The sequence below is a fragment of the Crassostrea angulata genome, chromosome 7, assembly GCF_025612915.1.
Source record: "Crassostrea angulata isolate pt1a10 chromosome 7, ASM2561291v2, whole genome shotgun sequence".
Taxonomy (NCBI): domain Eukaryota; kingdom Metazoa; phylum Mollusca; class Bivalvia; order Ostreida; family Ostreidae; genus Magallana; species Magallana angulata.
In genome coordinates this window covers 60,377,837-60,389,847 of record NC_069117.1, presented here as the reverse complement: position 1 = coordinate 60,389,847, position 12,011 = coordinate 60,377,837, and the positions used below count along the sequence as shown (strand labels likewise).

The following is a 12,011-nucleotide window of genomic DNA, read 5'->3' as shown; positions in this document are numbered from 1 at the left end:
CTATAGTTTTGTGAAGTTTTAATATATAGATCAACTTACCCAGACAGGGCTGTCCTATGCCGGCTGCCCGGTACCCTGACTCGCACTGACAGCTGTATCCCCCAGGAGAGTTCACACAGCGCTGGTTGGAGTAACACTGGTGGCTGTTTACAGAACACTCATCTATATCTGTAAACATTAACACAAACTTTTACCTGACTCTTGCTGTTACCTTTACAACATCAACCCAATTTGTCATAATTAAACATAATGTCAAACTATATTTTGATTTCATGGTAAATTGGCACAGTGTATCTATCAAACTGAACAATATTCCCAAACATAAGTTTACATGTATATTACAAAAATGAAGATCTGAATTTCATTTTCATACCTGTTTGTGAAAGTGCTTTCTGAAAAAAAAATTGTGTAATGGAACATTCAAATTGGGAACCTGAAGTTCTTTACATGCATGCATACTGAGTAAAATGTGACCCATTAGGCAACACCTTAATTATTCTGTACAGAGAACTTACAACTTGTACTTACCTACACACCGACCATTTACATCCTGGTATCCGTCTGTACACTTCTGCTGACACTGGTAACTTCCCTGTATGTTGTGACACTCTTGTTCCTCTGTACACCTGTGGACACCTTCCTCACACTCGTCCACATCTGGAACAGGTCAAGGTTTATACTTAGTGTATTAATTCATCTTTACAGAATCTGTATTCCGTAGGAGATATCAACAGAATACTTGCCTAATCAGGTGACTTTATTATAGAATTTACAGAGTACATACCTTCAAAGATGACATTTTTATTTAATGAGTATATACCTCTACAGGTGACATTGTAATCTACAGCGTACATACCTTGTCAGGTGACACATTGACAGATGACATTGTAATATACAGAGTACATACATTGACAGATGCCATTGTTATTTACAAAACACATACCTTAACAAGTGACATTGTAATGTACAGAGTACCTACCTTGACAGCTGACATTGTTATGTACAGGTTACCTACATTGACAGGTGACATTGTAATGTACAGAGTACCTACCTTGACAGCTGACATTGGAGACAAGTCTGTAGCCTGAGGGACAGGTACAGCGGTAACTACCGATCTGATTCCTACAGATGTGGGAGCAGGCCGACATTTCCTCTGTACACTCGTTTACATCTGTTTAGCAAGCAATCAAACTTGATATTTCAAAACTCAATTTTAAATCACTGTGTGGCAAAAAGAAATGTTACCATTCAGTTTATTGTCAGCCTAATATGTTCTAAAAAACAATCACCTTCCACTGACTTCCTGGTTCCTGTTATATTTACTATCTTTAGCTAATCTGTGAGTTCATATTTATTCAAATGACCTTACCCGCTAGTCCTGTTTTAACAACTTGAAATCACAAGCTCCACCATACCTGATCATGAAACTTTATTGAGTTATGGAACCTTTAATGCCAGTAGAGATATAAGTACCGATCATTACCTGTACATTTTCCATTGGACTTGAGTTTGAACCCCAGGGAACAGGAACATTGGTAGGAGCCGGCTGTGTTCCTGCAGTATTGTCCACAGATCAGAGGGTCCTCACTGCACTCGTCTATGTCTGACAAGTAGTCGAATATACCAATGAGGTTATAGCATACCCAATAGTATTACATATAACAAAATAATTCAAAGGCTTCAAGATTAAATCATGCATTGTAGTGTGGACTAAAGAAAAAATAAATCAGTATTTTCGTTTAGATTTTGTATAGCTGCCTGTCTGTAGGTCTCGGTCTGATAAAATTTAGATGGACAAACTTGGAACCAAAGTTCTTTAAAACTTTAAAAAAAATAAGGCTACAAAAATCTGTACGAAATTGTAACTCCCAGGTCGTCCATCCAATTTTTCAAACAAGGAGCTACAGACCTGCAACTAATACTGTATATATATTTTGGTAGCATCAGATATTCAGGTATGTAATTGGCAAACCAACTAGCACTGACTAATGGGTTAACCCTTTAGCATAGTTAGAACAATGCTGGATATGCATGCCAGAGGACCCAGGTTCGAACCCCAGCAGAGGCAATATTTGTCTCTGTTACATTTGGCGCTCACGTTGGGACCTGGGTATTTTCTGGCTGGTGGGAAAGATTGTCTCCAGTAATTTGCCCCATAGGTGTTGGCACTCTGAAAAGAGTCAAGGATGACACGACTCTTTCGTAGGAGAGGATAATGTGGTAGAATCGGGGATAGGGCATTCCTTCTTATAGCTAATCTGGCAAGTGGGTAAACTTTTAGCAATAGAAAACATATCAGGTAGTGTAAGATTCCACACTTACCTGATGTACACAACATACAGGTAGATGTTTACCTATACAGAACATGTCCTTATTCCTCCTGTATCCCGCCTTACAGACCGTGGCACAGTGGTACGACCCCTGGGTGTTCAGACACTCCCGGTCAGACCCACACCCCCCATTGTTCCATCGACACTCGTCCAGATCCTCACAGGACCGTCCGTCACGACCCAGGACGTACCCTGGGGGACAGGAGCAGGCAAACCTCCCTGGGGAGTTGTGACAGTGGTGGGAGCAGGGATTGATTGGCCAGCACTCATCATCATCTGAACAGACAGTCATTACCATAGATAAGTTAGTTCTGAATCCATTAAATTCCTTTTCATCTAAGAGGTGGTACATATGGTATAAAATTTACTTGACATGTAAGGTTTTTTAAAACATGTGTAAGACTTGATACAATTCAGAACTTCAGGTACTGTGAGAAAGCCCACATTTGTTAACCCCACTAGGAAAATATATTAACTCATGTATTTCTTTATTGGAAAGTAATAAGTAAAGCTCAACACCAGGACATATAAACAGGTCACAGGCAATCTTTGTGTCAAATTTTAGCTTCTAATCATTTTCCATTACAAGATATGGCCTTGACTGGAATTATGCATTTTTCAACAATGACCTTGAACATGCACAACTGACCCTGGGTTAAGTTCTTGACACAACCTCATGTGATAAGCAATCTTAATGTTAAGTAGGAACATCTGTGTACGTTTTTATTTTTTTCTGATTTACTGATCTGCATCAATACTTTTAATGAAAGTCATCAAATTTGATAAAAAAAACAATTTTAAATATTTATTTCAAAAGTTTTTAAAATCCCACCTAAACAGAACTTTCCACTGCTGTCCAGGTGAAAGCCGGAGGGGCACTGGTTACTGGGAGTACCTGCTCAGTGGAAAACAATACACAAGTCATTAGGAGAAAACAATACACTGGTCATCAGGTGAAAACAATACACTGGTCATCAGGAGAAAACAATACACAGGTTATCAGGAGAAAACAATACACAGGTCATCCGGAGAAAACAATACACAGGTCATCAGAAGAAAACAATACACAGGTCATCAGGAGAAAACAATACACAGGTCATCAGGAGAAAACAATACACAGGTCATCAGGAAAAAACAATACACAGATCATCAGGAGGAAAACAAAACACAGGTCATCAGGAAAACACAATACACAGGTCATCAGGAGAAAATAATACACAGATCATCAGGAAAAAAACAATACACAGGTCATCAGGAGAAAACAATACACAGGTCATTAGGAGAAAACAATACACTGGTCATCAGGAGAAAACAATACACATTTCATCAGAAAACAATACACAGGTCATCAGGAGAAAACAATACACAGGTCATCTGGAAAAAACAATACAAAGGTCATCAGGAGAAAACAATACAAAGGTCATCAGGAGAAAACAATACAAAGGTCATCAGGAGATGGACTATCAGTCTACTTTATTGAAAAACCCTTGACTTAATTAATCACAATATGTTTATTTTTATACTGTAGAAGCACATATATTCGTTGGGTGAAAAGTTTTTAGTTTTTAAAAGAAATAAAATTTCATTTAGATTCAATTTTGTCATATCATAATCTCTAAAATGGATTAGGCCTACATATCAACTCAGTATTGTTTTATACTTTGGTTAAAAATTCATCATGGATTTAATTTCAATGATAAATACTGCCAACAAAAATAACAAAATTAAATCCTAAACGAATACTTTTCTTTTACAGTATCCCCGAGTACCCAAACTCTGCCACCATAAGTAGAAAACATTCCGCGTTTCTCTGCAATTTATTTTTTGCGGTTTTTATCATTTGCAATCACTGAATATAATCTGAAACGTTATAATTTATAAATTTATACAATTATTTACAAAAATATTTTCATTTTTATTCAAATAAGCCCTCTGAATACGACGTTTTTCACACGTGCTATCATAGTTTATGAACCTAACTCCGTCACCTACATGATCTATGATACACCAGGCAATGAAGACACATTAACAATCTAGTTTAAACTCAACTTGTATCTATGCCAAGTTAAAATAAGTAAAATCGGTGTATACAATTTAAATTGTATTTAATGTCATCAAAGTGAAATGATCGCTAGAATTCAAAATGGGTCGTTGTAACAACAATCACAATGACCTTTTCAGAATGTATGGAAGCCGTTTGATTTCTGTCCTTACATATTTCAAAAAAATCATATCAATAATGATTATATTGATGATTACATTATTTATTTACTACATTTTTAATAAATGTTGCATATTCTAAATACCGACATACCGTATCTGTAACCCTGTATAAGGCAAAAATTACAGCATGAGTGTTTTGACGTTATCATCAAGTGTAGTGCATGAATGCTATTGCGGACTGAAAAAAATGTATTAATAACCTTAATATAAAAAAAATTACGTGTGAAATGTTTCATCTTGACCTCTCGTAAAATGACTGAACACCGTAAATCATCGAATGGGCCCGCATGTCAGAAATATCGTTATGTTAGTGCACCCGTGAAAAAGTGTTAGCTGATTTCACGCAATTATTTTTGCATAAAATGAACAAGGTGTAAATTTGTTATGTCTGAACACATTCTTAAATTTAACCGTTGTAAATTGTTGACATTTGATTGAAGTTTTTTGACATTCAAAAATTGACGTCATAACCACACTTGATTTTAAACGGCGAGGACTTTCCTGAAAGTGACGGAGTTGGGGTAGTGACGGAGTTAGGGGGCTATGTGATATACATGTATATATCAAGCAAAGAATATTGAACTAAGAGATGGAAGTGTTTTGATGCAAATATTGGTTTACCAGTAATTTTCACAATTAAACATTATCTTTTTTTACCTAAAGTGGATCCTATAAAGAAATTTATACACATACATACAAAGTTCAATTTCCCCTTTTAGTGTTTGTTGTTAACAGCATACATGTACAATCTATCAGCAATATATCTTCTTTTACCCGGTACTTGGAAAGATGCTGAAGCGTAAATCAGTAAACAGCTAACTTACATATCTGGAGAGTTTATTTACCTGGGGTGATGCTGGTGAGCAAAGTAAACTCCACCTGGTCCCCTGTAGGACTGACAGATGACGTGATGTCTTTAGTGTGTAACGTCTCAACCAAGAACGGCATTATCTCAGTCGTCTCGTAAGAGATCGAGTGATTCCAGGAGTATGGAAGGAGATGCCCATCCATTCGAATCGTACGAGAAGACCGGGCAAAAATATTACCTGAAAAATTGAGGATTACAATATTAAGAATGATGCAATATATGTTTTGGGATCTACCTCAGCTGCTTTTTTACTCATGAAGTGTGATAGTACATGTAGTATTGTTGGGAAAGCTTTCAGTGTTGACACGCATATGAACATTTTCATGCAACTGAATACAAATAGATGTCCTGTAAATAAGCCTGACCTTGTCCTGTCTGTATGTAGTTTTCGTAGTATGGGGTCAGTGTAAGCTCTGCCCCCTGGGAGAGATCGGGGACCACCCCCCGTATGATGACATCGATCTGTAACACGCCATCCTCGTCCACTCCATTGGCGTACTGAGACATCCTCACTATCTCCCCTGCAAGACAAATCAACTCCATTCAATACATAATACAAACAAGAGGCCCATGGGCCACATCGCTCACCTGAGGAACAATAGGTATGATAAAATCAGCTTAATCGAGTCATAATACAAACAATCTGGACAATGTACAATAATACATGTAGATCCTGTATAAATAAAATCCATTTCCCCCCACTAGATATTCTTATGTTTATAATCATTAGTCCCTTTTCTAACAGGATGATTTTATAGTCATATCACATGTTGAGTATTGCAGTTCTCAAAAAGATCCTTAACAATTGTTTATATATAGGATATAAAGCTACATCAAACTCTGAACCTTCTTGTGAGGCTGAAGAATTGTCCTGGAGACAAAGTCTTAACAATAATAAAGAATCATCTCGATAATTAGTCTCTGTGAAGAAGATTTTTAAAGATTTACTCTATATATTCCTATGTAAAACTTTAACACCCCCCCCCCCCAATGTGGCCCCACCTTTCCCCCAGGGATCATGATTTTCACAACTTTGAATCTACACTACCTGAGGATGCTTCCACACAATTTTCACAACTTTGAATCCCCTTTGCCTAAGGATGATTTGTGCCAAGTTTGGTTGAAATTGGCCCAGTAGTTCTTGAGAAGATGTTGAAAATATGAAAAGTTTACGGGCAGATGGACGAACAGATGGACGACAGACAAAATGTGATCAGAATAGCTCACTTGAGCTTTCAGCTCAGGTGAGCTAAAACAAGTATTATTTTATGTACAATCAATTTCTAATTAGAATTATTGTCTTTTATGGGCTTGACAAAACTCACAGAAACTTAAGATACCATCTAATTCTACTTATAAATGTATATTTTAAAACCCCAGCAAATGAAACAAGATATCTGTGAGCAAATGCTCACTATAAAGTGATACACCCACTCTGACGTAATGTACAAAATATTCAAAGTTTGACATTTAACAAGAAGTAGATATGAAATTTGTTCAATTATGAATCCAACCATATGGAATGCCTTAAAGTCACAAAGAATGTGTTAGAATTTTTAAGCATCTGCAATTGAAAAACCTGTGACAAAATTTTTTTCCAAAAATTTAAGCTAGAAACAATCAAAATCATCATCTAACAGAAAGTTGACATCTGATTGGTACATAAATTGACCCCATCTTATATTATACCTTAGCAAACAGTGTTACAATTTCATGCATCTGAAATTTATTGTTACTGAAAAATCTGTGACAAAAATTTGTTTAAAAATGTCTGCTAAAAATAAACAAAGTGGACAGTTAACAGGAAGTTGACATCTGATTGGTACCTTAAAAAGGGTGCTTTCAAATTTAACCATCAACCATTAATAGTTGCTGAGAAATATTTGCTGAAAAATTTTCCAGACAGACACACAGACAGACACCTTACCAGTTGCATACTCCACTTGGACGTCTCTGGAGAACTTGCCGTCTGTCAGGGAGAGTCCATTTTTAGCCCCGCCCCTTTCTGAGGCGGTCACCCAGTACACAGGACTCAGCACAGACACCAGATGCTCCACGTGCCTACCTGCAATTTAACATGACCTCAGTCAATTCTAATCAGGAGTTTTCCATAAAAAACAATTAAGATAAAATTGTTGGCACTGTACATTCTCTTCATAATCAGTTCTAGAGGGGATATAATGGTCAGAGTTCCTATGATCTAATGAGTGACGAAAATTTCTCCTCACAACCTCCCCCTCCCCTCCCCCCTCCATTTCAAAACAAACCACTCCCATATTATGATTACTTTGATATAAAAGAGAACTGCATGTCAACACTATATTGGGAGGTAAATCTTTGATGGAAGCTACCTAAACGAAGTTCTCACCTATATTCTGAGGTAAATCTTTAATGGTAGCTAGAACTCACTTACATTAAGAGGTAAATCTTTATTGGTGGCTAGTACTCACCTACATTTGGTAGTAAATCTTTAATGGTAGCTTGTACTCACCTACATTGGGAGGTAAATCTTTGATGGTAGCTAGTAATCACCTACATTGGGAGGAGAATCTTTGATGGTAGCTAGTAATCACCTACATTGGGAGGAGAATCTTTGATGGTAGCTAGTACTCGCCTACATTTAGAAGTTAATCTTTGATGGTAGCTAGTACTCACCTACATTTGGTGGTAAAACTTAAATGGTATTAAATACTTGCCTGCATTGGGAGGTAAATCTTTGATGGTAGCTAGTACTCACCTACATTTGGTGGTAAAACTTAAATGGTAGCTAGTACTCACCTACATTGGGTGGTAAATCTTTGATGGTAGCTAGTACTCGCCTACATTGGGTGGTAAATCTTTGATGGTAGCTAGTACTCGCCTACATTTAGAAGTTAATCTTTAATGGTAGCTAGAACTCACTTACATTAAGAGGTAAATCTTTATTGGTGGCTAGTACTCACCTACATTTGGTAGTAAATCTTTAATGGTAGCTTGTACTCACCTACATTGGGCATTGGGAGGTAAATCTTTGATGGTAGCTAGTAATCACCTACATTGGGAGGAGAATCTTTGATGGTAGCTAGTAATCACCTACATTGGGAGGAGAATCTTTGATGGTAGCTAGTACTCGCCTACATTTAGAAGTTAATCTTTGATGGTAGCTAGTACTCACCTACATTTGGTGGTAAAACTTAAATGGTATTAAATACTTGCCTGCATTGGGAGGTAAATCTTTGATGGTAGCTAGTACTCACCTACATTTGGTGGTAAAACTTAAATGGTAGCTAGTACTCACCTACATTGGGTGGTAAATCTTTGATGGTAGCTAGTACTCGCCTACATTGGGTGGTAAATCTTTGATGGTAGCTAGTACTCGCCTACATTTAGAAGTTAATCTTTGATGGTAGCTAGTACTCGCCTACATTTAGAGGTTAATCTTTGATGGTAGCTAGTAATCACCTACATTGGTTGGTAAATCTTTGATGGTAGTTAGTAATCACCTACATTGGTTGGTAAATCTTTGATGGTATCTAGTACTCACATACACTGGGAGGTAAATCTTTGATGGTAGCTAATACTCACCTACATTGGGCGGTAAATCTTTGATGGTAGCTAATACTCACCTACATTGGGCGGTAAATCTTTGATGGTAGCCGCCACCTTGATGTTCTGCCCGTCATCAGTGGTTGTCATGACAGCATTAATGGTAGACTCTGTCAGATCTACACCATTGATGTAACCAACCAACGTCCCGAAGGCTTTACCAGGTAACCCTAAAACCAGTGTGTGATGTACATAATATTTACCTTACAGTCAGCCAATATTGACATGGTTAAAAGTTCAAGCATTCATTTTAATTCAAACCTCCATTTCAAGACTTATACATCATACATGTAGGTACTATTGTTATAAATCACTATTTCACATAATGCACTGATTAAAGTAGTTTAACTTACTGGAACAGGGGGTCAGGCTACAGAGATCCCGCTGGAGTTCGTCCCCCTTACAGTACTGTCCTCCGTGCTGGGGAGTGGAGCACGTCCGACTCCTTTCCTTGAACCCTGCCCCACAGGTCTGTGAACAGGGAGACCAAGGCCCCCATCCACCCCAATAACCATCCACTGAAGAAACAAAGGCATTAAATGACAGGCAACAACTATATTCTGTCCTTGCATTGTGTTTTGATTCATTAATATGATGACACAACAACATAATACCATCAAAATAGACTTCACAAAACTGCCTTAATGAAACAATGAAGATTGATACATCACAATCTTACCTGGACAAAGGGGCTGGTTACACCTCTGCCCTTCCTCACTGGACCCTATACATGGGCGACCACTGATGCTGGGGGTGGGGTTAGAACATGTCCTAAATCTTTTCTGGAGCCCCACCCCACAGCTCACAGAGCACGACCCCCAGCTCTCCCATCCCGCCCAATTACCATTCACTGAAAAGGACAAAAAATAAATATTTATATACAGACATGTAATATATAAGACTTAATCATGCAATAAATAAAATGATTTACCTTCTCACTCAATTTTGAATTTTAAGTATAAAGGTAGCTTACAACATCAAGGCATATACTTTTTATTGCACATTATAAGATAGTCATTTTGTGAAACTGTTTATATCAATCTCTTTGGTTGAATACCATAACACAGCTCAGTGGTTAAAGCATTTTGCTTGTAAACTGCAGATCACAAGCTCTAATCATTTCTTAATATTTACTTAACTTAATTTTTTTAAACTGTTTGAATCTATCCAAAATTCCTTTCTTTTGCTTATTTGGTTTTTATACTTTTTATTCATCATGCAACTTTTCAAGAAACTGCTTCAAGGTACAGTGTGCCACCTTAGATATATAACTAACTACAAGCTAGCCTATTCATCTGATTTTCACTGCCACTGCATGAGAGTTACACAGATAAATATTTTAACCATACCCACTTTAAATGCAATTGATTCAGAAGCCCTTTGATCAAGCTACACACCCTCTCTGGCCCATCTCTCTACCTGACACTCTCTCACCTGGGCAGGGTTCTGGGTTACAGTAGTCTGTCAGGGTGGACCGCCCCGAACAGGTGGATCCCCCATACGAGGGGGCGGGGCTGTCACAGCTCCTTGTTCTTGACCTTACTCCCCCACCACAGCTTTGGGAGCAGGCTGTCCAGTGGTTCCACTGACCCCACATACCGTCCACTGAAACCAGCTCAAATGTTTAAGATTATGCAATTTGACATTTTAATATGAATTTGATAAGTCCTACTTACTCAGTAAAGTGAGTTAACTTTGATACAAACATAACTCATGAGTTGTATACCTGCACACTGCTCAACAGAACATGTCTTTAACTGGACATGGTCTCCACGGCAATGACGTCCACCAAACTGTGGGGGTGGGTTATCACACAGTCTCTGTCTGTCATGGATCCCCTCCCCACAGGACAAACTGCACGACCCCCAGGATCCCCACCCCCTCCAATTACCATCCACTGAGGATAGAAAGGATTGCAAATCAATAATATCCAAGAGTAGAATGTATCATTATTCAAACAAAACTTTCTATATACATGTAATCTATCTTTTTATCATTATGATATAAATTTCTGTATTGTCCTCTTACCTGGACAGGGTCCCTCGTTACAGATGTCAGTAGCCACAGATGGACCTGGGCAAGAGGTACCACCGTGAAGTGGGGCGGGGTTGTTACAAACTCTCTCCCTGGTTCTCTCCCCTTCTCCACACGATACACTGCAGGACTTCCATGGCAACCAGTTACCCCAATCTCCATCAACTGAAATAATTACTCAAATGTATAAGGAGAAAATAGCAGCACTTGTATTCTGGAAAAATGGTAACAGTAAGCGACTTAAGATTAGCTCAAGAGGTCATGAAGTATCTTCCTTTACCATTAAAACATCTCATTTTTATCACATAAAAATAGAATCTTATAATCCTTTTAACAATGTACACCATGACACACAGTTGTGTATTGAACATTTTTAAAACAAGTGCTTACAGACAGTTGTGAATTTTTAACATGTACACACCTGGACAGTGGCCAGACACACACGTCTTGGAGTCGAGGGAGGAGCCTATACACTGTCTCCCGCCATTCTGAGGGGGTGGACTGTCACACTCCCTAGTCCGGAATTGTAGCCCCACCCCACAAGTACTGCTACACAACCCCCAGGACGTCCATTCAGAGAACCAACCGTGGACTGTCAACAGACCAAACAAGATTAAGTATAACCTATCTTCGACGAACCTTCTTGTAAAAGTAGTGTTAGACCCAGTCTTCAGTGTAGTGCTCCAAGCTTCTCTGATTCTATATGACTTATTTACCCACCCACAATGGTCATGTTGGCCTCCACAATGGTGATCCCCAGTCTGTTGGCGGCCTTACAGCGGTACAGTCCTGCATCAGACATCTGGGCAGCTAGTATCCTGTTTGTATAGAGGAAAAATTCTCCTTTCAATAAGAAATTTAGAGAGCCAGTATTTTAAAAAAAGAAATAGAAATTCTTTTCTTCTGTGAATCAGGAAATTTTCATTTTATTATGTTCACAATCATTAATACATTAATACATAGATACATTA

General features: G+C 38.1%; 1 protein-coding gene across 1 annotated transcript in view; it reads right to left on the bottom strand.

Annotated features, from left to right (window-relative positions):
- LOC128156367 (hemicentin-1-like) overlaps window positions 1–12,011 on the bottom strand; it is a 66,794-nt gene that overhangs the window by 4,955 nt on the left and 49,828 nt on the right. Inside the window, exons 47-62 of the mRNA XM_052818473.1 lie at window positions 11,761–11,858; window positions 11,462–11,632; window positions 11,035–11,205; window positions 10,733–10,903; window positions 10,441–10,611; window positions 9,686–9,856; window positions 9,360–9,524; window positions 9,027–9,176; window positions 7,349–7,486; window positions 5,787–5,942; window positions 5,399–5,599; window positions 3,163–3,225; window positions 2,355–2,606; window positions 1,484–1,603; window positions 529–657; window positions 40–168 (exon numbers count right to left, since the gene is read on the bottom strand). Of these exons, the coding sequence (XP_052674433.1) occupies window positions 40–168; window positions 529–657; window positions 1,484–1,603; window positions 2,355–2,606; window positions 3,163–3,225; window positions 5,399–5,599; window positions 5,787–5,942; window positions 7,349–7,486; window positions 9,027–9,176; window positions 9,360–9,524; window positions 9,686–9,856; window positions 10,441–10,611; window positions 10,733–10,903; window positions 11,035–11,205; window positions 11,462–11,632; window positions 11,761–11,858 (2,456 nt within the window). The remainder of the gene's footprint in view (window positions 1–39; window positions 169–528; window positions 658–1,483; window positions 1,604–2,354; window positions 2,607–3,162; window positions 3,226–5,398; window positions 5,600–5,786; window positions 5,943–7,348; window positions 7,487–9,026; window positions 9,177–9,359; window positions 9,525–9,685; window positions 9,857–10,440; window positions 10,612–10,732; window positions 10,904–11,034; window positions 11,206–11,461; window positions 11,633–11,760; window positions 11,859–12,011) is intronic.